We start from the raw sequence: 26,530 nt of genomic DNA on the forward strand, positions 1-26,530 counted from the left end.
TTCACGTTCCTCAGCAAACCATCCAGCGAGTCCTGTGTCCTCAATGAGGCCACCTTGACACAGCTCAGCACCAGGTGGGGCAGGCACTCGCGGCTGTAGATGACAGCCAGGAGTAGGCAGCAGTCTGAGAGCCACGCAGCGTCTGGGGCTCCCGAGTCCCTGTGCAAAAAAAACAGCTGCTCTAGGAAGGGCAGGGCCTCCTCAGGCTGCTTGAGGTGCACGTGGTGCCTGGCCAGCAGGAAGCAGGCCCGGGCCTAGGCTTGCTGGCTCTGGCCACCCACCGCCCACTGCAGCACCAGCTGCAGGAGCTCCCCGTCCGCCTCGGTGCTGCAGATGTGGTCAGGCGTCCCCAGGGCCAGGGCCATGGCTCTGGGAACCACCTGTGTACACTTCTCCTGGTTCTGCTTCCAGTAAATGCCGGCCAGGTTGGCGTACACAGCCACCACCAGGAACAGGTCCCCGAAGCTGCCCTCCAGGGCCCCCAGTGTTTCCTCCAAGTACACCCGGGCCTGGGACAGCTTGAGCCTCCTGCTGCACAGCCGCCCCAGGAGGAAGCAGAGCCTGGCCAGGGCCATGAGGAGGCCACTTTTCTTGGCCGCCCCTCAGGCCTGTGCCAGGCGCCCAGTCAGCTCCTACTCGTCGCTAAAGCTGCTGAACATGCTGCTCAGCCATGGCAGCGCCAGGTTGTACAGGCCACAGAAGCTGGCCTTGAATCCAGAGCTGTTCAGGAACAGCAGCAGTGAGCTCAGGGTCTCTGGATCCTCCCAGTTGTCCTCAGCTTCCAAGCAGAAGGAGGGCTCCTCGGGGTCCTGCAAGCTCACGTTGCTGGATGCTACACAGAGACCCCAGGACGCTGGCTCCTGGGGGCAGCCTGGGCAGGTCTTGCATTGTTCCAGAACATTCTTCACCTTCGGCAGGGTCTCCTGTGGCTCCAGGCCCAGGCAAGGTGGAGGTATTTCTGCAAGTCACAAAAACACCTAGACAGATTAGAGTCCAACAGTGAGTCCTTGGTCCACTTGGGGCAGGATCCCTGCATCCCCGTCCTCTGTGTCCCTGGCGCAGCTTGCCATGAGCCCTTGAGAATTATGCGTAATGCAAACCCAGGGTCTGGAGCACGTACGATCTCCGGGGACACAGAGAACACGCAGGCCCGTGGCCCGACTCTCCTACAAAATCACCCTCCTGTCCTGCTTTGTCGCCACCTCACAGCATGGTTTTAGGAGACTATGTCAGCTCAGTGATCCCTCAGAGATGCCTTTCCCTTTAGATAGAATCAAAGCCTTCTAACTGGACCCATGTATATGCAGCACTACAACTACAAATGTAACTTTTGTCAGCATATTGGGCCCCCCGGTGGGGTACAGGAATCCATGAAATCCTCAACAGCCAATCAGAGCTATTGATCAGCTCAAAAGCTGCTATGCAAAATTGGTAAAGCCACCGACGGCACAGGACAGGGGTGTTGTACCCATGTACCCAGCTCCGTGCAGGGAAATGGACCATCCCTGCAGGAAGGATGGGAAAGCTTCCAGGCCCCTGTGGCCACCTTCACCTTGGATGGTCTGAAAACCTGAAGCCCTCGGTTCCTAACAAAGGCCAGCCTGCTCAAGCAGCCCACTGGTGCCTGCTGGCTTTGGTGGATTCCTAGCCAAAGCCCCCTCCCAGAGGTGAGCAAACAAGCGCATTTCCTGTTGGAAAACCTGGGATGAAAGGAGGCATTACTGGGAAGGAAAAAACCTAGATTTAAACAGACCCTCTGTTTTAAGCTCACTTGCAAAAAATATTTTCAATACAAACTGCCTCCTTATTCATCTGTAAAGCCTTGGCATTAAAAAAATAAATAAATATGATTTAGAGGCAAATGTGACCTGACTACACTAGATGAGCTAAGAAATCTCCCCCACCCGGCAGAGGCCCACAGCCCCTCCCAGCCACTACCCTGACCTCCAGGGCAGCTGGAGAGCCACCTGCCTTTGCTCCAGAGACTTTGGCAGAGGGTGGAACCACCCCCTCCCCGAGGCAAACATACAACAGCCTTCCATTCCCCACTGGCTTCCCGGGCCTCCTGTGGGACCTTGTGCCTGCATCCCGAATGTACTGGGATGGATCCCATTCCCAGAGAACTTCCAAGGGCCCTTGGTGCATTCACATCACCAGGCTGTCCACATGCGGACCCTGTGTGAGGGGAAGCGACAGAGCCTCAGAGGGGAGACGGGAGAGCCTCCCTGAATCAGCCCCTCAGGAAGGAGCAGACCCTTCAGGGACCTCAGTTGAGGCCCCTGCAACCTAAGGCTCTGAATTCTGCTATCCGCTAAGGGCTGTGTGGCCTCCCATCTCTGAGGCAGAGCACAGGGCAAGCTGCAGCTTCTCCAGGTCATGAAAAAGGAACCCACAGCTACATGTGGGCCCCAGCAGTGGAAAGGATGCCCCACCTCGGTCGGGGACCAGGCGGGGGTCAGCATGTTCATTGGAAGAAGTGTGGGACCCCACAGCCTCCAGTGCCAGAGTAGACGGGAGGTTCAGGCCCACCTCAGGCGACGTCCCCCAAGCCCCCAGCCCGCACCACAGAGGGGTGACTGTCGCATCCAATGCCCACTGTACTCAGCTCTGTCCCCTCCTCCGGCATTACCCCAAGGCCCAACGCATAACCAGAGGAAGCCTGAGCCACTGACAAAACCCACCTTGTTCCTGCGGCTGCTCGGTCACAGCTTCCTCTACTGAGTCTGCCAAGGGAGAAAAGAGAAGCAATGAACACCCCCAGCCAGCACCTCTGGGCCCATGTCAGGTTGAGCTGGTGTCGGTGTTGCAGGGTGAGAGCATTGCAGGGTGCAAGGGTTGAAAGTCACATCATCCTCTTCCCTCCTGGATCATGGGAACAACATCACTGGGGGGTGGACACTTTCTGCGATATTGGGAGTAACATCGTCTTCTGTGCCTTGGAATATTAAGGACAATATCATGGGGGGCCGTGTACATCTTCTGCAATATTGGGAATAATATTATCCCCTCTCCCCGTGCATACTAGGAAAGATATCAGAGTGGGTGGTCACCTCCTGCGATATGGGGATACCATCTTCTCCCCTTCTCCCCTTCTGGATATCAGGAAGAGTATCACACGGGGGTGTAAGGTGTCTGCGATACTGGGAGTAATATCAACCTCTCAGCCTTGGAATATTAAGAAGAATATCACAGGGTGGATGTACACCCCCTACCATATTGGGAGTAATATCAGCCTCTCCTCTCCATGGATAATAGGAACAATATCCCAGGCTGGATGTACGCCTCCTGCTCTATGGGGAGTCATATCCCTTCCAGGGTACTCATAACAATATCACAGGGCGGGTGAACACAGCCTGCGATACTGGAACTATTATCATCCTCTCCCCATCCGGATACTAGGAACCATATCACAGAAGAGCTGTACGCTCCCTGCGATATTGGGAGTAATATCATGTGCTTCTTCCATGAATATTAGGAGGAATATCACCGGGTGGCTGTCCATTCATTGCTATGTTGGGAGTCATGTCATACTCTACCACCTGGATATTAGGATCAGTGTCACAGGGTGAGTGCACACCTACTGCGATATTAAAACTAACATCATGTTCTCTGTCCCTGGATATTAGGAACAACATCACAGGTAGGTGTACACCCCCTGCAGTATTAAGAGCAATAATATGATTAATTAGTAAACATCAATGATCGATTTTAATAATTACCAGGCTGATCTCGAACTCTTGACCTCAGGTGATCTGCCTACCTCAGCCACCTAAAGTGCTGTAATTACAGGCGTGAGCCACCGCGTCCAGCCAACACTTCTTGACATCTCTTTTTGGACCTCAAATTTAGCATGCCGAAAACACATTTCTGATTCCCCCTGCTATAACCCACTCCTCCCATAGTCTTCCCGATCCCAATAACAGCATCTCTAGTCTTCCAGTTACTCAGGCCAAAATCCTTGACATCATCCTTAAAACTTCTTTTTCTCTCTCTTGTCATCCAACCCATTTAAACTCTCCTTTCAAAATATATGCCAGACCTAACCACTTCCCACCTTCCTCATCATTTCCAACCAGGTCCAGCCCTCATCATAGCGCTCTGGGTTACTGCAAAAGCCTCCCAATCGCCAGGCACACTGGCTCATGCCTATAATCCCAGCACTTTGGTAGGCCAAGGCAGGTGGATCATCAGAGGTCAGGAGCTCAAGACCAGCCTGACCAACATGGTGAAACCCCTCTACTAAAAATATAAAAAATTAGCCGAGCATGGTGTGGGCGCCTATAATCCCAGCTATCCGGGAGACTGAAGCAGGAGAATCACTTGAACTCAGAAGGCAGAGGTTAGAGTGAGCCGAGATTGTGCCATTGCACTCCAGCTTGGATGACAAGAGCGAAACTCCATCTTAGAAGGTTAAAAAAAAAAAAAAGCCTCCCAACCCACCTCTCTCCTTCCGCCTTTCACCCTGGTCTGCATTCTACCTTCCACTCTCAAACATTTCCGAAAAAAAAAAAATTATATCCACAGAGAGAGAAAGTACAAATGGGGTGAAATGTTTGGGGAATCTGAGGGAAGAGTATATGGGAATTCTCTATACTATTTTTGCAACTTTTCCATAAGTCAGAATTATTTGGAATTCAAGAGTTAAACAAAGAAAACAAAAACACACTATCTCCCTTTGTGAATCCATCCTGTCTTTCCCCTGGCAACTTAAGGACGCTCTCAACTAACACATCTATTTTTTCATGAACACTAAAAGAACTCTTGCCGAGTTTTGACTTTCTGTGCTTGGCAGTAGAAGTGTGTGTGTGTGTGTGTGTGTGTGTGTGTGTGTGTATATGTGTATGGTGTGTATGTATATATAGAGAGGGAGAAATATATATGTGTGTACATATATAAATATATATTGTATATTTAAAATGGTAATGTGTATATATATAAATATGTGTGTGTGTGTAGATATATATAATACATACGCCATAGCCTGTCCTTAACCAGTTCTAAACTTAGTCGGAAAAACACATACCTAAGCAGAGAATTTCAAAATAATATGATGAATATTTTGATAGAGGGATGTGTTGCTATGGAACACGCTGCTAAGACACAAAACCTCCTAGATGGGGCAATGAATGAACGAAGTTTTGCACCTATAGGCACCCCCTCTGATATCCCCTCAAATGTTTATAGTTATATGCATTTGCTTCCCCCAGGACCCCTATTTCATAAGGGTTAGTCCTAGAGCCTAGCAAGTTCCTACTACAGCTGGCACACATATGCCATTCAAGAAACAGTGGCGGAGTGAATGACGAGTTAAGAACCATTTGTCAGCCAGTGCTCAGTAATACAACATGCACTGGTATGCAAATTATATTTTTGTTGAAAACAACTGCAGGATCACAAATTATCTTTCCAGAGAAAGCAAACCTCAAAAGCTTCTTTACCCTAGTAAAGCACGTTATAAGAAGCTCCCCTTATATGAAAGAAAACCTCATTCGTTATCAATGGCATGTAAACCTAATAGGCCTTCACCTCTGATGACATCTCTTCCATCCCCAGGAGTAGATAAAGGAGGTTCCGGAAACCCTGGTAGTTGTGAAGGTGGCTCCCAGCTCTGACAGTCTTGAACCCTGCGGGCACGGAGGTCACACAGCAGAAGAACAACCAAGGCAAGCATCATCAGGCTTCGAATATGTTTGAATCAGAGACGGCAAATAGGCTGCAGCCAACTGAAAACACCAGAGATTCATGGTGGCCACCTGAGAGGTTATGCTCTTAAAAAACAAAAATAAAAAATAAAAATTAAAAAATTAAGAAAGGAAGGGGTCAAGAATCCATCAGGTCTGACTGAGACGTGTATCAGTGACTAACACCCCGTATGGCAAAAGTACTCCGGTGCGCTTTGGGTACTCACAGCTTCAGCAGTATTCAAAGGCGTGTGCTTCCCTAAGACTAAGCCACGGGAATACCCCCAGCAACACTGCCAGGAGAAACGTCTCACGTGGATTTGGCTAGAAATACAGTTGTCTTTAACAAATTAACACTGAATAAATCCTGACTTATTAGAGCCTGTGAGAATGACATTCTCAATGATAACAGTTATCACTACAATCTCCAAACATCTGCGATCCTGCAGGGAGGAGCTGTGACAGTGCAGGCCAAGTGTCCAGAATGCTTCCCAGACTGCCTGTTAAAGAATAAAAGAAATGAAACCTCCCCTAAGAATGTCTTCACTCACATTTAGCCAGTTGTTCCTTTGTGTGCATCTCTGTTCTAAAATGGCCATTCTTCCCCACAGCCTGAAGTCATATGCTAAAATAAATGACACTCACATGAAGCCAGAAACGTGCAGATGTGAGGAAACCACCACAAAGGAAATGGGCTGGAGAGTGTGGCCAGGAGGATGGTACTTCCTAGGAAGCAATTACTTCATCTCTGCCCATGAAGCAGGCAGCTGTCATTGTCCCCCAGGCCCACGCCAGCCACTCGAAGTAGGTTCTAACCAAACTACCTCCAACAAGCAATGTAAATACACCACACAATTGGCTTCTGAAAGGACACCTTGCAACCAACAAGAAACTGTTAGCACAACTTTGACAAACTGTGCAACTAAAAACCTTGGAAAGGGACAAACACTGCCACATTTTGACTCAAATAGTGTTACGTGGTAGCACTGCAATAATTCACTGAAACAAAAGAATGAATGAGGAATATGTTTATATAGGAATCAGAGGAAGCATGACTAATCATTTAAAGAAATAGGTCAAGAAACTGCTACGTTCAAATGCTACCGTGAGACACTGTCAGGGCCTTAGGCAAATTCACTTCTCTTGGTCCTGTTTCTGGGTTCATCAAGACCCAGCTTTGGACTAGGGAATCTGTTGCTTTCCAATGCCTTCCTTCTGTGATTCCAGCCCAGATTTTAGGACTGCTCTCCCACTTGGTATATGAAAGCACTTTCGATGTAGAACAGCAAGAGTACATTTCTGTATTGAATGCGGCTTGGGACCTACTCTATGAGGAAGAATATCATCATGTAACTTTAAGCATGACGACAAGGCGCACTCTAGATAAGGCCACGTTTTCTAAGTACAAACTTTGTGAACATTATTTTCAGCTGCTGGGCTTTTTCTCCACATACTGTGAGCCTGGAGGACATTTTCTCCCTCGTGGTTACACATTCAGAGTCAGGGAAGGTGACTTTAGCAGTAAAGAGGGGAGTGCAGTGAGAAGTGATTGGGCACTGAGAAGGGCAGACAGGGACTCTACCTCGGTGGCCTACAGCATTCCTGGGCCTCCGACTTTACTTTTCCATCTGTACAAGGGATCTAAAGGCTAGTGATTCTAGGCCACGACAGCTCTTCATACACACATACACAAATATCACACGCCTGTGTGAAAAGCTGTGACACTTGGCTGATTTTCTGAAGAAGTTATCTTGTATCATTTCTACTCAAGTACTCCACCTCCTTCCAGACAAGTATCTGAGGATGATGGGCTATCCCACAGCCATGTGTGTAACCTCTGCTGCTTACGATCCCTGTTCACATAGCATTTTCCAAAAGCATTTGGTGGGAAGTGACGGAAGAAAGAAGAATAAGGTTCTTTCAGCCCATTCATTCATTCATTCAACAAATATTGACTAACTATCTACGTGCCAAGCACTGGTGATATAACAGGGAACATACATTTTTGTAGGTAGAGACAGACAACCAAAAAATATGTTAAAGAGTGATCAAGACTGTAGAGGAAAATACACCAGGAAACAGGAAAGAAGAATACCCCTAGCCACCCTACACTGGGGTGACGCTAGTGTTACAAAATGGAAACAGCGGCCGGGCGCGGTGGCTCACACCTGTACTCTCAGCTCTTTGGGAGACTGAGGCAGGCAGATCACCTGAGTTCAGGAGTTCAAGATCAGCTTGACCAAAACGGCGAAACCCTGTCTCTACTAAAAACATAAAAATTAGCTGGACGTGGTGGCACATGCCTGTAATCTCAGTTACTCAGGAAGCTGAGGGGCAAGAATCACTTGAACCTGGGAGGCAGAGGTTGGAGTGAGCCGAGATCATGCCACTGCCCTCCAGCCTGGGTGACAGAGCAAGGATCTGTCTCAAAAAATGTAAAAATAAAAAAAAATGTAAACAGAGAATAAGATACCAAAAGAAAGAACATGAACGATTAATTGTAACAAAAGCCTTTGTAAGCTGTTACTTTCCTTCCTGGATCCTTGTCCCTTACAAACAGAAAAAAAAGGCGGATGGGGGTAGCATCAAAATGATGTTTTAAGATGGCTTCGGGTTTCAGATGTCTGACAGCCATACTCATGTACTTCAAGGAAAAAGCTCTAGCTCTAGAAGCCATCTGGGCAATGGTTTAATGTCTTTTTATTTTTTTTCCAGAGAGTTTTAAAATACAGGAAAACGTGTGTGTTTATTTGGCTGCTCTGTGCCCGCACACGTGCAAACTGTGCTAACAGGTTTCTCCAAGTTTTGCTGAATTTGCCAGCTTGCCATAAACAGGCTTCCATGTCTTAATTGTCTATAAATAACACAAACACACAAAAATGCAAATCAAGACAAACTGTCCCTTCAACTGCTGCTGCCATGATGACAGCAAGCGACAATTGGCCAAATCAATACGTGGAGACTGAAGCTGTCCGGCAGAGAGCACAGGGTCGACTGCTTTTCCCATAGCATTTAAAGAAACAAGCGGAAACGGCTCTCCACACAGGACAGACACGTCCTTTGTTCTTTGAATCAATACTGCCAATGCCCAAAATACTTTCTCCATCACACTATCTATATGGAATTCACGTTCCTTCCAATACCATGAGTAACACCAGTGATAGACTATGTTTAACCATAATGACCCATTAGCATTCATTTTCCTCTAAAATGTTGAAATAATAACACTGAGTGTGGGCTCACGAGGTGCCAGGCTCTGAGTTTGATCTCGTTTAGTTCTCATTGAAATCCTGCAAGATCAGTAACATATTCTCTCATTTTTCATAGATGAGGAAACTGAGGCATAGAAAGGCTAAGTAAGTTGTCCATGGTCACAGGTGATTTAGGAAGTTTTCTTCAAACTTTCAAAAGTTAACTACTGCCACTATTACACATGGGTTTTTGTTTGCTTTTGTTTGTTTTGAGACAAGGTCTTGCTCTGACCAGGCTGGAGTGCAGTGGCATGATGATGGTTCACTGCAGCCTCGACTTCCCGGGCTCAAGTGATTCTCGCACCTCAGCCTCTCCAGTAGCTGGGATTACAGGCATGAGCCACCACACCTGGCTAATTTTTTAATTTTTATTTTTTGTAGGGATGGGCTTTCACCATGTTGCCCAGACTGGTTCCAAACTCTGGGCTCAAGAGATCCTCCCAGGTCGGCCTCCCAAAGTGCTGGGATTACAGGTGTAAGCCACTGTGCACAGCCCTACAAATGTGACTTGTACAAAGTCAGAGCAGTGAGCAGGAAGAGAACAGAGACTTCAGCGAGTCTCCTGGCTGTGGCAATGCCATATCCCTCCTCCATACCGTAATGTGTCTACACCCACCAAGCTCCTAGACGTTGAAGGCAGGCCAGCTCAGACACGAAACAGCAGTCAAGAAAGAGAAGATGCAGACATGCGTCTTGATTTCAGCTCGAGCGTGCCTCTCTGCCCTGCAGCTGCACAGGCAGAAACCAGGGGCCGTGAGTCTCAGGCAGTGTGTTTGGTTCCTGGCTGGTTATCTTTTGGGAGACCATCCCATACAATTAGTGTTACACTTCTCAAAAAGGAAGTGTGAGTTTTATAGAAAAATCGATTCCATTTGGGAGAAAGGCCTAATAAAACCACAAAAGGATAACACATTCATACAACAACAAATTCAATTCATCTGTCACAAACTGAAATCCCAAAGCCCTCGGCACACAGCTGCTTTTCTGAGCTGAAATTCAACTCCAGTTGAGAAACAGGTCAACTTTTCTAAAGAGATTTCTTTTTCACATGCCTTCAATAAAAATTCCTTTCCCTCACTTGTCATTTTCCAGATTTAATGGCTCTGTTGGCCTTTCTCTCATTTAGGCCGTGAACACTGACTGCATGTCTAATATGGCCAGGACTCCAAGGAAGGCACCCTAGGGAACACAGATGACCGCAGCACAGCGACAACCTCAAGGAGCACACACGGGGAAGGCAAGATGATACAATCGAAGACTTCACACAGAAAAGAACTTGGCATCCATACCCCGTCCCATTTCTAGAAAACAACGATGCTGACTTAGGAACATTTACCGAACAGCCTGCAGTGTGGAGGCAGCACGAGGGGGTTCCATGCGGGGAAGAGCCCCTTCAGAAGGCGGCGTTCAAGCAACGTGGAGGCAGGAGACGTCCCCACGCACAAGGGGCAGCCTGGGCGCCTGCAGAAATGCCCATGCATCTGGGAAGAGGGAGAGAGGACAAGATACTTAAATGCTCCAAAATGAATAGAAGCCTCCCAAGAACCTCCCCCGAAATGGGGCAGGGATTTACAAAAGACCAAACCGAGCATGCGCAGTTACCTGAACATAGCGCCACCAGAGCGAGCTATCAAGGAAGAAACAGGGTCACTAGAAGCCTGAGCCTCTACTCCCAGCTCTGCAACTCATTCACCCTATGACCTTGGTGAAGGCTCTTAGCTCTGTGAGCCACAAGAGAATCATGGGAAAACAGAAGATATGAAAGTGTTCTACCTTTTTCACAGAACTGCTGAGGGAATAAAATCAGATAACGGATTTTAAAATTCTCTGTGAATTACAAAGCAAAATGCAAACGTATGAAATCATTCTTAGCATTAATAACAGCACTGTCAAATTAAGAGAAGAGTTAAGACCACAGCATTTTCCATCCCCCGACTCCCGAGACAAATAGTGAGTCCAGCTGACGTATTTGGGCAACCCCAGTATCTAGGCTTTGAGAGTCTCAAACAGCTCATGAACTCTGACAGTATCACTCCAGCCCAGTGCTCATTAAGTTCTCCAAGACAGCCAACTGACCTAAAAAACTACAGCTTTTTCAGCTGGACTTGAAGCCCTCCAAGCTCACAGCACAGCTCAACAATGAAGAAGAGGTTTTCTGCCACTAGACTCAAAAGCTGGCTTTCGTAGATTCCCATAGAAAGAACATTCAAGGCCAGGCATGGCGGCGCATGCCTGTAATCCCAGGAATTTGGGAAGCCGAGGCAGGAAGATCACCTGAGGTCAGAAGTTCAAGAACAGCCTGGCCAATATGGCAAAGCCCCATCTGTACTAAAAATACAAAAATTAGCCGGGCATGCTGGCAGGCACCTGTAATTCCAGCTACTCAGGAGGCTGAGGCAGGAAAATCCCTTGAACTCAGGAGGTCGAGGTTGCAGTGAGCTGAGATCACGCCACTGCACTCCAGCCTGGGTGACAAGAGCAAAAGTCCATCTCAAAGAAGAAAAAAAAAAAAGAAAGAGCATTCTTTTTTGCTGATGTTAAATTTCCTGTGCTTAACACAGAGAAATCATACAACACTGAAATCCCAAAAAACATATCATAAAAAGCATTTAGTGACTAAAGACATTCAATATAACCTGTAACAGTGAGTTCCCCTCCTCTTTCCAGCCTGCTCCACTAACACTGTGACCCTTAACACAATGCTTTCACTAACACAGAGGAAAATTAATAGGACCGCTTACCCCTCTCAGCTGACAGCTAAACCACTCTTTCTCCCTGGGCTCACTAAAGATGACCTTTACCCAAAACCAGGCTGCAACGACCCTGTAGATGTTGACTAACAATTTCAAAATTCCCATATTCTTTGTCCACTCCTAAGGAAGATGAACTGAAGCCAGGTGTCTCCAAGTCAGAACTAACAGAGGCCTTAAACATCAGATGGCCCATTCCGTTCATTGACAACCGGGGGATCTAAAGCTGAGCTTATGGAAGAAAACAGCCTGTTGAGTAACAAAGCGAAAACCAAAGCCTAGTCACCCAACCTCTGGTCCAGATCTCCTGTGACATTCCAGCACCCATACAGGATGAGTCTCCCTAACCAGAAACTCTGAAATCTACAACTTTTGAGTGCCGACGTGATGCTCAACGAAATGTTCATTGGAATAGCTCAGACTCTGGATTTTTGAATTCAGGAGGCTCAACCAGCAAGTATAATACAAATATTCAAAAATCCAAAAATGTAAAGAAATCTGAGACACTTCTGGTTCCAAGCAGTTTGGACGAGGGATATTCAACGTGCATTTTTTTTTTTTTCTCTAATGAAGGAAATTAAAAACGAGGCCCAAGCAAAGTCATTCAATCCATACTAAAGTCATTCAATAGTTTAATTAGTACCCATTTAAAGTTAAGTTCTACCCGCAGATATTTAAAAGGATGAATACATACATGCCTATAATTCCAGAAGTTTGGAAGGCCGAGGTGGGAGGATCACCTGATGTCAGGAGTCCAAGACCAGCCCGGTCAGCATGGTGAAACTCCATTTCTACTATAAATGCAAAAATTAGCCAGGCGTGGTGGCGCACACCTGTTATCCCAGCTACTCGGGAGGCTGAGGCACGAGAATCGCTTGAACCTGGGGGAAGCACGTTGCAGTGAGCCGAGATCACATCACTGTACTCCAGCCTGGACCACAGAGCAAGACTCTGTCTCAAAAAAAAAAAAAAAAAAAAAAAAGGAAAAAGAAAAAAGAAAATTTAAATTGTGTTTTCACATGGAGCCCATGTTCCCAGAACACAAACCCTGCTCTGTGCTCCAAGGGCACACAGGGTGCCCCTTTATCTTAATGTTCACCATATTCCATGACAGCCATTGGCACGTGCCCGTCCATCACACTAGACTTCCTGTGCATGAGACAGGGATCATATATTATTACCTTTCTGTCCCCAGTGTCTGGCCTAGAAGACACTCAGTAAATGATTCCTGAATTAAGTCACTTACTAAAATATGTTAAACTTGTATTAACAAAATTGATTTAATAAGTTTGCCAATGCAGCGTTCATACCACACAGCTTAAATCTCAACCTGTGGATTTATCTTGTGTTCTGCTAGATTATCACCTATTAACATTCAGGAGGCACCTAGTGTGTGCTAGGCATTACTAATTGCTGGAGACCTAGCAGTGACAAAACAACATTCCTTGTTCAAAGACAAGTTCTAGTATAAAGAGGAATAGAAGGAACAGGCTAGATTGATGAGAGAGCTAAGAAAAGGACAGGCTGCCATGGGAAGCACCTGGTCTTGTCTGGATGGTACACAGTTAACAAAGTCTGAGTGCTTCGTATAGCATAAGATCATCTCCTCCAAAGAAGCGAATGAAGCTTTGATTCCCCAGTACCAGAAGTCACGATAAAGGTGTGCACAGCCACATGCTTAGTGTAGGAAGTGAAACCAAACGAACAAACAAAGCTCCAACTTCCAGAGGCAATGGTCCAATTATGAAATCCTCTGGCTACGTTCAATTGAAATTCAAGGTATTCAAGAGGCCAATATTTAAGGGATAAATTAACCCAACCACTTAAAACTAAAGTAGTCAAGGGGTAAAGGTATAGTACCTTTTACAAATTTATTAGCTCTTAATATTTACATTTAAATATGACGACGATGGTGTAATAACTTTATTAACTAGTTATTATGTGTTAGGCACGAAACTAAGCACTTTACACACACATTTGCACGATCCTGTGAGATGATAATGACCCCTTGTCATCCCATTTCATAGATGAAATTTAGGTTTATATAAGCTTAAAAACTTGCCCCAAATGACACAACTACTTAGCAAAACCCAGGCAGCCTGACTCAATAGGCCTTGTTTAAAGAAGTAATATTTATAAACTGTCCAGCACAGCGGTGGTACAAACAAGAGTTCAGTAAATGCCTAAAGAGTACTTCATACCCAAAATCATTTCCCGCCAATCAAACTAGACTTACTCTGGTTCTGCATAACCAACTGTCAAATTATTGTTCCATGAAGAAAAGGTGGAATGGGTAGAGATCAGGAAAGAGTGAATAACTGCTAAATATACTTGATGGCAGGTAGTAACAGGAGGTGGCATTTAGACTGTTTCCACATTTGTTTGGGTAACACTTTGTTTTCACAGTTCTAAAGCACAAGAGCCATTCTAAGCTGGTGAAAGCGTAAGGCATGTCTATGATCCAGGCCTCCAATTCACTGTGGATCAGTGGATCTCAACCTTTACGGTACATCAGAACCACCTGGGGGTTTTTAACAGCACTAGAGCTGCCCAGGCTCCATTCCTGCAGATTCTATTTCAACTGGTCAGGAGTAAGCAAGCATGCTTTTTTCACAACCATCCAGATGCAGCTAGGTTTGCAAACCACTGTCCAAGATGCTCTCACACTTCCACTCAGTTCAACACACACTCACTGAGATTCTAAGCACTATGAATCGGGCTAAGTTAACAAGTCAGGCTCCACTCCCTAATAATATTGGCAAAGAAACCAACATCAGAGATTTATTCCAGTCCAAACCAAACAAATTGCCGGGTGAAAAAAATGCCCTGGCATAGTTTGCCATACAGAACAGCTTCCTGTATCTTCCCGGTCAGTAGCCTAGAGACTGACTCTGAGCCATGAGAATTCAGAGTCAGAGAAAAATGCCAGTCTGAGGCATCTGCCATACTTCTATCACACCCCCAAAAGCGCCCAGCTACATTTCACATCCACTGTCCTAACAGGGGTTGAAACAGGGAAGAGCAGTGCAATACAGAAAACAGAGCCTGCTGGGCATCAAAAGGCTGGAGAATTCCAGTCCTAGCCCTGCTACCAATCGGTCTGGTCACTTGTCTCTGGTCCTGGTGTGGCCAACAGTTACGCGAGAGGGTGAGGCATAAAAACACAGATGTCAGGCAAGCTCCAGCATCCAAAATACATCGAAATTAAAAAGCATTAAGGTGATATCAAGGAATGTATGCCATCAACCAGAAAAGTAACGGAAATATTCCTTTTCCCATTCTTAAGAAATCAAAAGTGGAAGCAGAAAATTGAGCAATCAGCCTACTAAGTTGACTGCGGCAACAGAATACACTCACGGATTCTGTTCACAAAAGGAGGGGTGACAGACCAAAAGGAGAACTGCAGAGCGTCCCTCTCTCCTCTGTCCACCCATGACACCAGCATGTGAGCGCGTCCACACGCAGCGCCCAGTCTCCTGTCCCACTGACGCCAGAGTCCACTCACCGCAAGCCTACAAAGTGCCACATGTGCTAGGATGCTCCCTCATCTCATCACCATAGACATCCCTGCTGGACGTGAGTATGTGACAGACGAAAATCACGGAGGCCTAGGGAAGTTGAGATCCGCATTCCCACTGCGGTGAGGGCGTGCTTGAGAGGGACCCCACGGCTAGGCCCTCCATGCCGCTCTCCTCAGTAATCACTCCCAGACCAGAGCAGCGAGGGGGAATTTTCTTCCTCTCACTCTTTTCAGCCCCTTGGCTGACCCAGCATTCCCCAGAAAGCTATCGAGTTCTGGCAGCTCTGAGGCCACAAAGCCACAAAGGCACGGGACACACAGCCCATCTGTCTCTAACGGGTCTTTTACTTGGTCATGCTGATCATTTCTAAGAGCAGATGGGTTAAAAAAGACTTGGCAAGTTACCACGAAATGGCCCCTCCACTCCTCCCTGGGGGAAGGCTGACTAGTGAGCAGTCAGGCCGGCTTTCTTCCCCCACTCCCTGCATTCCTGTCCCCAAGGAGCCACAGACAATCCCACCAAATAGAGGCAGGAGACAGCCGCCTCCTTCCTACAGCTGGAGGGGGAAGGGTCCTCTCGGGCCTTTCTAACTGCATGAAAACCAAACTGTGAGCTGTACTGACCCGGGCCTCACCCATGTTGCAGGCATGTACAACACAGGTGCCCAGTGCTATCATCAGGCAGAACTACGAATGTGTTTTCCATCGTTTTCATACAGTGATTCCAGAACCGTTATCCACACAGCTCCACTTCTCACACATACGACGTGCTTCACGGATTACACAGCATGTTCACCATGCCCCTCATCCGCTTCTCCCAGCAGCCTTGTGTGATCCCTTGGGTATGCTTCCTCATACTGAGGTTTGAAACCAAAATTTTCCCAAGAACATCCAGCTAGTGTTAGAACCAGGATATGAGGGCTTCTGATTCTAGAACCGGTATTTGTGCCACTATTCCACATGGGCCCCTCCAGGGATTTCTGCCTGATCTGAAAATGCAGACAGCAAATCCGTCTCTCTACAGTCCTGGGGTTCCCTATAGACAAGAAGTCAAACTTCTAACAGAAAGCTTATACTTATTTGGAAGGCTACCTGGGATATTTCTTTTAAGTTAGTTTGTTCATGTTTTGGAAAGATTGTTCCAATGGCAATGTGGGGCATGAAGTGTAGAAAGGATTCCATGATGAGACAGAGAAACAATTCGGTGGCTCTTACAACAGTTCAAATCAGGCATGAGGCACGACCAGAAAGGACAGAGGGAAAATGTATTGGAAAGAAATGCAAAATGAAGTCCACTCAGACCCAGGATGGAAAAAAGGGGATTAAGCATGATGGTGGTTTCTACTTTGAAAGACTGATGAACAAGGATGTCATTAACTACTGCAGAGTGGTATCTGGGGCCTGGGTGCACCAGTTTGTTTAACCATTCACCTGCTGAGCAGTCTCCGGGCTGTTTCCAGTTTCTAGCCTTTATAAATGCTGCTGCTATGAACAGATACATACAGGCTTTTGTGTGAACATAAGTCCTCATTTCTCTGGGATAGCAGCCCATGAATGTGAATGCTGCCTCCTACGGCAATTGCACATTTAGCTTTTTAAGAAACTGTCAAGCTGTTTTCCAGAATGGCCCTACCATCTTCCATTCCCACCAGCCAAGTGTGAGTGATCCGGTTTCCCTGCATCCTCACCAGCATTGGTCTTGTTACTACTTTTTATTGTAGGCATTCTGATAGGTGTATAGTGACGTGGCTTTAGTGTGCATTTTTCTGATGGCTCATGATGTTGCACATCTTTTCATGTGCTTATATGTTATCTGAAATGTCTCTTCAGGTCTGCTATTCATTTTCAAACTAGATGATTTGGTTTCACTGCTGAATTTGGATAGTTCTTTATATATTATAGATATGAGTCCTTTATCAGACATGTGGTTTGCAAATAGTTTCTCCCAGTCTCTATCTCCTCCTTTCATCTTTATTTTGTATTTCACGTTTTAATCCATGATCTATTTTGAGTTAATTTTTGTACGAGGTATGAGGTTTAGATCAGAGTTCAGGTTTTTTTTCGTATGAATAATCAGGTAGTCAGTAACTTTTTTTAAGAGACAAGGTCTCACTCTGTCGCCCAGGCTGGAATGCAATGACAAGATCAGAGCTCACTGCAGCCTCAACTCCTGGGCTCAAGTTATCCTCCTGCCTCAGTCTCCTGGAGTAGCTGGCACCACAGGCAGGTACCACGGTGACCAGTTCATTTTTTTAGTTTTTGTAGGGACAGGGTCTTGAGCCATGTTACCCAGGCTGGTCTGGAACTCCTAGGCTCAAGTCATCATCCCACTTATATGGGGCCAGGCAGTGGCACATGCCTGTAATCACAGCACTTTGGGAGGATGAAGCAGGAGAATCACTTGAACCCAGGATTCCAGACCAGCCTGAGCAACAGAGGAAGGCCCTGTCTCTGCAAACATTTTAAACATTAGCTGGGCGTAGTGTTGTACACCTGTGGTCCCAGCTACTTGGGAGGCTGAGGTGGGAGGATCTCTCGAGCCTATGAGGCTGAGGCTGCAGTGAGCCATGATCGGACCACTACACTCCAGCCTGGGAGAAAGTCAGACGCTCTCTCCAAAAAAAAAAAAAAAAAAAAAAAAAAAAAAAAAAAAAAATCCTAGAGCATCACCCATATTAAAGACAGGTATTGTCTTTTTCAAATTTAATTACTGTTATATAATGGACATGTAAAATGTCCAGTTTGAAAGTTTGAAAATATATAACTCTAAGTATTCTTACCTTAAAATTCTGATTCCTACCTAAGATATTGCATACTGTTTACATAAGTATCACAATGCCTGGACAACAACTAAAAATGTGTAAGAGTAAGAATAATGAGCATGTATGCCTATTAATTAAGGTATTTTCCCCCTTATTACATAAAAAAGTCATCACTGCAAATCCCTATGACCGTATCGAAAGTAAACCTACAGTTTTACTTCTCTATATTATAAAATGCAAGGTTAAAACTCGAATACTAAACATTTCCTGAAGCCAAGGGTAGTTTACTTAAAATAAATGCCTAGGGTCTATATCAAAAATATGAAAAAGCTAGCTACTTCATAGCCATTCCAATCTAAGTTCAGCTTTTTTTAATTGACACATAATTGTGTACTGTACATATGTATGGAGTACACAGAGTGATGTTATAATACATGTAATGTATGTGATCAGCATAATTAGCATATCCACCATCTTAAACATTTATCATTTCTTTGTGTTGGTAACTTTCAATACCCTTCCTCCAATTATCTGGAACTATATATTCTTTTTTTTTTTTTTTTTTTTTTTTTTTGAGACAAAGTCTTGCTCTGTTGCCCAGGCTAGAGGGCAGTGGTGTGATCTCAGCTCACTGCAACATCTCCTTCCCAGGTTCAAGCTATTCTCCTGCCTCGGCCTCCCTGGTAGCTGGGATTACAGGCACCCACCACTATGCCCAGCTAATTTTTGTATTTTTAGTAGAGATGCGGTTTCACCACGTTGGCCAGACTGGTCTCAAACTCCTGACCTCAGGTGATCCACCCACCTCAGCCTCCCAAAGTGCTAGGATTACAGGCATGAGCCACCGCGCCCAGCCTGAAACTACATGTTCTTGTTGACTAGAGTCATCCTATGTTATAGAACACTAGAACTTATTCCTATCCAGCTATAATTTTGTATCCTTTAACAAATTTCTCCCTATCTTCCTCTTCCCCCACCCTTCTCACCCTCTAGGATCCTCTGTCTACTTTCAACTTCAATGAGATCCACTCTTTTTTGCCTTCCACATAAGAGAACATGTGCTGTGTAACTTCCTGTCCCTGGCTTATTTCATAATATCTTCCAGTTCCATCCACGTTGCTGAGAATAACAGGACTTCATCCCGTGTTATGGCTGAATAGTACTCCATTGTGTATAAACACCACATTTTCTCTATCCATCATCTGCTGTTGGACACCGAGGCTGATTCCATATCTTGGCTATGGTGAACAGTGCTGGAGGAAACATAGAGGTGCAGATGCCCCTCCGACACTGATTTCCTTTTCTTTGGGTATCTACACTGTAGTGGGACTGCTGGGTCACACTGTAATTTCATTTGCAGTTTTCTGAGGAACCTCCATACTGTTTGCCATAGTGGGTGCCCTAACTTACTCTTACTCTTTTTCTTTTTTCTCTTCGAGACAGTCTCACTGTGGCCCAGGCTGGAATACAGTGGTGCAATCTCGGCTTGCTTACTGTAGCATCCGCCTCCCGGGTTCCAGTGGTTCTCATGCCTCAGCCTCCTGAGTAGCTGGGATTACGGGCACCCGCCACTACACCAGGCGAAGTTTTGTATTTTTTAGTAGAGATGGGGTTTCACCACGTTGGCCAGGCTGGTCTTGAACTCCTGGGCTCAAGTGACCCACCCACCTCAGCCGCCCAACAGTGCTGGGATTACAGGTATGATCCACCGCTCCCAGCTAATTTTTGTGTTTTTAGTAGAGACGGGGTTTCACCATGTTGGCCAGGCTGGTTTCCAACTCCTGATATCAGGTGATCTGCCCGCCTCGGCCTCCCAAAGTGCTGGGATGTCAGCGTGTGCCCCACGCCCAGCCAGCTGCTCTAGTGTACACCCCCCTACAGTGTGTAAGAGCTCCTTTGTCTCCATATCCTCGCCAGCACTTGTTACTTTTTGTCTTTTTGATAATACTCATCCTAACAGGTGAGATGATACCTCACTGCGGTTTTGATTTGCATTTCTCTGATTATAAGTGATGCTGAGCATTTTTTTCACGTATTTTTTGGCCATTTGTATGTCTTCTTTAAAGAAATGTCTGTTCGATTGGGTGTGGTGACACAAACCTGTAAGCCCAGCACTTAGAACGCTAAGGCAGGAGGACAGCTTGAGCCTTGACCAGCCTGGGCAGCATAGCAAAACCCTAGCTCAAAAAAAAAAAAAAAAAAAAAAGGAAGAAGAAAAAAGAAATATCTGTGTCTGTTCAGCTATTTGACCTCCAAAAACTAAGAGCCCATTTTGGAATCTAACAACCTGCCTGATTCAGAGACAATCTGTGTTTGGTTCTACTCTGCTACTTCTTATGTGACTTTGGGAAGTTCCCTTAGCCACTTTGAATTCAATTTTCTCAACATTAGCCAGGAATAAGTAGCACCTGCCTCTGCTGGTTAACGCTGAGGACTGAAAGGAGAACCTCCACAACGCCACATGACAATGCCGCCTGGCGGAAGCCCCTCAATGCGGGGCTGGTAGGATCATCTGAAGCTAAGTACAACTTTCCTTTCCACTGTCCCAGGCTCACTCTGCATACGATTAGCAAGGAATAGAGAATAAAGGAAACAGAAATAATTGCTTACTTTTTAATAAGAAATTTGTAAAAAGTTGAGGTGGTGGAAAAATAGGAGGGAGAGGAGGGGAAGGAAAAGCAGTCGGTCACAAGTTTTAGTCCAGGGCTCATACCTGGCCTCCTCACTCAGGCAATCACCAGTCCCCACTCCCTGGGGAGGGGTACTTTCTCGGCTGGCTTCACCCACATGGAAGGCACTGCCACAGGTGTTCAGAAACCAGGAGCACCTTGAAATGGGCAATGTGCTTTGGGTAGGAGACCTACAATTTCCCCAAAGAAACCAGGGCATAAAAGTGACCCACATAGGAGGTACCAAGGCTGTAAATACTTGGTGGCAAAAACTGATGTCATACCTGCTGTACAGGAGACACACACCCAAATAAAACTTGCCAAAATAGCAGAGAAAAAAATACAGCAGACATCCAGTGCCATTCTGTTACAGAAATATTTATATCCCAAAGCCAGGGACCTCTCTGAAACACTGTGTTTATTTCCACGTTTCATGGAAGATGTTTGAGTGCGCTCACGTGTGTGTCAACAAACTTCCAGTCCCTGCTCTAAACCCTGTGGCTCCTCAGCAAAACCCAAAAACAAATATCAGTTTTCCTTCCAAATGAGAAGTTTCCTGACTTAGCGAAACCAGCATCAAATCCACTTATTATGAGATAGCTGATTACAGGCAAAGCCCTCTAGTCCCAGGATGACTCCCCTCCTGCAGGAGCGGGAAGGATGGCCATAGCACTGGCCTGCCAGACCACATCTCCAGGCAGTTCGAAACCATGGCTGCTCAGGTGAGCCATGATAAAAATCGAAACCAAGTATCTCTGAAAAGTGTACATGTCAAGAACCAGACCTCGGACCGGACTCAGCAGAAATGGATGTTGCAAGGTTTGTTCAGAGACCTCCTTTCCATGCCCCCTTTCCCCGGGACCTCCCTCCTTGCACTAGGGGCCCAGGGCCAATGGACCTCTCCCTTATCTCTAGCCCAGTGCATTTTCAGGAACAGCTCCCAGACTGTACCAGACCCTGAAATGTATTCACTGAATGCACTATTTCTTCAAATGGTCATAAATCATCTGACTATAACAACAATTGTTTTAAAAGTGTTCTCTCTCTCTCTCTCTTGGGAATTCTGTCATGAGTTTGAGCAAGCAGCTTTGCTTCTCCTTACTGCAATTCTATCATTTGCAAAATGTTAACAATTACTGTGTTCACCCATAGCATTGTTGTAAAAAGCCTTAAGACACACTTCATGTAGCCTGCCTGGAGCACAGACACTGTCACATGGTAAATGCCCACTGAAGGTGAGTTATCTGTAGCTATTATTACCCGCCACTCCAGCGAACGAAAGGAGTCGATCAGGTCTCATCGTATCACCATGAAAAGATGTCCATGTAGACTGTGCAGTGGGAGTAGGGGGACTCAGTGTTTATCAGGTACTATTTTGTTTTTTACAAAGTGTACATATATATTTGTAGGTACACTGGAAAAGATCTGGAAGGAAATACACCCAGTGTTAATAGTGACTACCCCAAAGACACATTCATCCAAACACACAACAGAAAAACACTATCTTTCTGCCTTCCATATCATTTGAACTATTTTCAATAAGCATCTATGGCTTTTGTAAAGTTTTTGAAAGGAATTTATTGCATTTTTTTCTGGAGAAACAAGCAGGAGCATGAAAAAGATGGAAACAGAAGGTAAAATGGAATGGGACTTAATGGAATTGAGTCCAAGCCAGGCTCAGCAGGCACACGAACCACGCACCTCTCACTACAACTCAACACCAGCTCTCTCTTCTCTTGGTCCAATGGCCCAAGACTTAGAGATAAAATGTTTATTGTGATCACATCAATCACACCAAGGAGCTTGGAACCACCCTTTCAAACTCCTCTGGTTCTGTGTACCTGCCCGGGGCTGTTAGTTTTTCTCCTGTGTCTTTGCTGGACTGTAATCCCCTAGTGGTGGAAATGCACCGTGACACTTAGCCATCATCCCCACAACACTCAGCACCGCATAGAGACCAGGGCAGTGATGTCCACTCGGACTGTGATTCCACTTATAAAGCAAAGGACCAGGGACCAGATGCGACTTGTCTTTGGTAACTCACCAGCTGTGGCTTGAACCAGAACAAAGCCAGGTCTCCTGATGCCCAGAAAAGAGCTAGTGCTTGTCCCACTAGAAACGCGGTAAAAATGTTTTGCTTGCTGTGAAAAGATGCACTACTGGAGAAGATGGGTGCAACTTCTCATGGAGGCATTCAGCCCAGATCACCAGGAAACAGAGCTGCCGGATGAGACACTCGGCCCAGACCACCAAGAAACAGGGCTGCCGGATGAGACACTCGGTCCAGATCACCAGGAAACAGGGTTGCCGGATGAGACACTCGATCCAGGTCATTAGGAAACAGGGCTGCTGTAAGAGACACTCGGCCCAGGTCACCAGGAAACAGGGCTGCTGTAAGAGACACTCGGCCCAGGTCACCAGGAAACAGGGCTGCTGGATGAGACACTAAGCCCGTCCACTGGAAAGGAAATCTGGCTGGGCAGTGGAGGGAAATTCACACAGCCCAATGGCAGCAACAACACGAACAAAAAATACCTGCCTGGAAAGCCATAGCCTGGCTAGCAAATTCGAAACAGAGCCACAATCCTAGCAGCACACATCACTGCAACACAGGGCTTCAGTCAGTGTGAGCACACTTTAAGTAGAAATGTAAAATGTCCATGTTTTATGGAACAAGGGGGCTATTTGTGTGTGTGTGATGTCAAAGAAAACAGCTGAGAAGAAACTGTTGGCAAGGAAATAGAAATAGGCGCCCTTACACATTGACAGTGAGATAACGGTATGGCCCTAACAGAAGGGAATCCAGCAACACCCATCAACATTTAAAATTCGCAGAACCCTGGATCCCACAATTCCATTTCTAGCAATGCATCCTATGAACATATTCACGCAAATACGCAAGAATTATGTACAACTCAGCATTGATTAATCCAAACGGTTGGGAACAACCTAAATACTTACCGGTGGACAACCGTGTTTATCTTATGCCAACATCTGTGTTTTTAAAAACAAGACACACAGGCTGGGCACAGTGGCTCACTCGTGTAATCCCAGCACTTTGAGAGGCTGAGGCAGGTGGATCACTAGGCCAAGATATCCAGACCATCCTGGTCAACATGGTGAAACACCGTCTCTACTCAAAATACAAACATTATCTGGGCGTGGTGGAGCACACCTGTAGTCCCAGCTACTCAGGAGGTTGATGCAGGAGAATCGCTTGAAGCTGGGAGGCGGAGGTAGTAGAGAGCTGAGATCACGCCAGCCTGGTGACAGAGCAAGCCTCTGCCTTGGAAAAACAAACAAACAAAAACTGGCAAGAGTGGTCACAGAGCAGTGATGGGAGTAGGACTGCCTTTCACTCTCCAGGACCTTTTGAATGTCGCTCATATTACGTATTCAAAATATATGACTATAGCAAATATTTTCAAAGTAACTATGAAAAACTGGGAGAATAATAATATCTAACACACAGGACTGCTGTATAATTAAAGGATGAAAAACATTAAGCACTATCAGAGTTCAAAGGAAGAAGGATTAATTCTAGCTTGGATGTCACAGCGGGGATCATGTAAAGGAAGCGAGTATCTCAAGTCTTGAAGGATGGAGACGATTTAAAGAGGCAGAAGTGTGGAGACGATGTCCCAGATGGAGATAAGAACATAGGTGAAGACGATGGCCCAGATGGAGATAAGAACATAGGCGAAGACGATGAAGAGATGAGAAGGTATAAATTCTAAGTGCAGCTCTGAGGCTGGGCTTCAGAACAGGGCTTAGGAAACAAGCTGGAGCGCAAGGGTCATGGTGGGAATGGAAACACTGAAACCCAAACTTGCATATCACGACCTGATCATGAGCCTTGAATGCCAAGCCAGGGAACCTGTCCTTGATCTTAACAATGAAAAATCACTTGGCCGGGTGTGGCGGCTCAAGCCTGTAATCCGGTGCTTTGAGAGGCTGAGGCGAGAGGACTGCTTCAGGCCAGGAGTTTGAAACCACTCTGGACAACACGGCAAGACTCTATCCTTACAAAAAATTTAAAAACTAGCTAGGCAGGATAGCACACCTGTAGTCCCAGCTACTCAGGAGGCTGAGGCGCGAGGATCACTTGAGCCCAGGAATTTAGGGTTACAGTGAGCTGTCAGGGCACACCTGCATTCCAGCCTGAGCAACAGAGCAAGGGCATGTCTCAAAAATCAAATAAAATGAAATAAAATCACTACAAGTTTGTATAGACATAAAGTATAAAATCATACCCTATATGATTTAATTTTATAAGAAAACGACACAACTAAGACACAAGCAAGGGCCCTGGGCTCACGGCGCTATCTTTATAGAAAGGAATGAACTACCACGTTTATTTTCATGGCATCACCAACTTAGATACAGGATACAGTATTCTGGAACCATCTCTGTATCAGTCAAATCAGATGGCCATAATACCGTAGGCAAATACCATCAAAAACACCATAGGCTATGTGGTTTAAACATTAGTTTATTTCTCACAGCTCTGGAGGCTGGAAGTCCAAGATCAAAGTGTCGGCCAACTCAGTTCCCGGACAGGGACCTCTTCCTGGCTTGCACACAGCCACCTTTCTTCTTGTTTCCTCACACCGGGGCAGTGGGAGCTCTCTGTTTTCTCCTCTATTTTTTTTTTTTTTTTTTTTTTTTTTTTTTTTTTTTTTGAGACAGAGTCTTGCTCTGTCACCAGGCTAGAGTGCTGTGGCACAATCTCAGCTCACTGCAACCTCCCACCCTCTGGTTCAAGCAACTCTCTGCCTCAGCCTCCCGAGTAGCTGGGATTACAGGCACGTGCCACCACACCAAACTAATTTTTGTATTTTTAGTAGAAACACGGTTTCAGGATGGTCTCAATCTCCTGACCTCGTGATCTGCCCACTTCGGCTTCCCAAAGTGCTGGGATTACAGGTGTGAGCCACCACACCTGGCCTGGTTTCTCTTCTTCTAAGGGCACTAATCCTGTCAGACCAGGGCCCATGCTCATGACCTCATCTAACCCTAATCACCTCCCAAAGGTCCTACCCCCTAATACCATCACACTGGCAGTTAGGGCTCCAGTACAAGAATCTGGGGGAGACATAAACATTCAGTTTATAACAATGTCTTTTCAATCCTGTTGAAAAAAACAACCAAATGAGTAGGCGACAAAGTACCTTATATGTAAACAAGTCGGGACTTTTCATATTTCTGCTAACACATTAAGGTCAATTTAAAATGTCTGATAACAAGAGTCAGAAGCAGAGATAAATGAAAGTTAGTTACTCTGCATTTTAGGCCCACATTGAGCTGTCTTTCAATGACATTGTGGTACAAGGAACACTGCTTTCTATTCCTGGTTTTGTCACCAAAAAAAGCTGGAACATTTCCCTGTATTTCCATTTATCTTGAAAATCAGTGGACTGACCTAGCAGACCTCCAAGGTCCCTTCCATTCACAAATTCCACAAATAACTTCCTACCAACAGATACTACACAAATAAACCACACTGACGAAGGGGAAAGCTAACACTAGCAAACAATGAGATGCACACAAGACAAGACGTATAGAGAAGTGGATCAACCACAAACTGGTGGACGATGAGCCGGCGGTGGATAAAAACACATTCCCTATCGATGGACAGACAAGCAAGGGCGCCGAGGTAGTATTGTTGAAGATTTCCTATTTTAAACCTTCAAGATAAATGGCCCAATTGTTTATATTCATTCTGATTAAATGTGAACGTGAAAACTTCCTCCAGGGGACACAGACATCTAAAAAGTTCCCAATGTATCCAATTTGTCATTTGATATTTTTACTGACAAGAAAAATGAGGGACTGAATATACAAACAGATCATGCCTGATCATATGTAGAAAGACAGAACTCAGACCACAACCTGTA

General features: G+C 45.8%; 1 protein-coding gene across 3 annotated transcripts in view; it reads right to left on the reverse strand.

The window, feature by feature from the left end:
* Nucleotides 1-400: 400 nt before the first annotated feature.
* Nucleotides 401-26,530, reverse strand: part of LOC105499857 (SH3 domain and tetratricopeptide repeat-containing protein 1-like) — a 106,205-nt gene continuing 80,075 nt past the window's right edge. The window contains exons 1-3 of one of the 3 annotated variants that reach the window (XR_011618766.1): nucleotides 5,527-6,245; nucleotides 2,682-2,723; nucleotides 401-977 (exon numbers count right to left, since the gene is read on the reverse strand). Coding sequence is in view for 1 of the 3 variants with exons in the window: in XM_071089710.1 (XP_070945811.1) it covers nucleotides 633-958; nucleotides 2,682-2,723; nucleotides 5,527-5,674 (516 nt within the window). In the remaining 2 variants the exon portion in view is untranslated. Of the gene's footprint in view, nucleotides 978-2,681; nucleotides 2,724-5,526; nucleotides 6,246-26,530 lie in introns of those variants that run through there. The other 2 variants (XM_071089710.1, XR_011618763.1) reach the window with 2 other exon arrangements.

Source organism: Macaca nemestrina, unplaced genomic scaffold (genome assembly GCF_043159975.1).
Source record: "Macaca nemestrina isolate mMacNem1 unplaced genomic scaffold, mMacNem.hap1 Scaffold_100, whole genome shotgun sequence".
Taxonomy (NCBI): domain Eukaryota; kingdom Metazoa; phylum Chordata; class Mammalia; order Primates; family Cercopithecidae; genus Macaca; species Macaca nemestrina.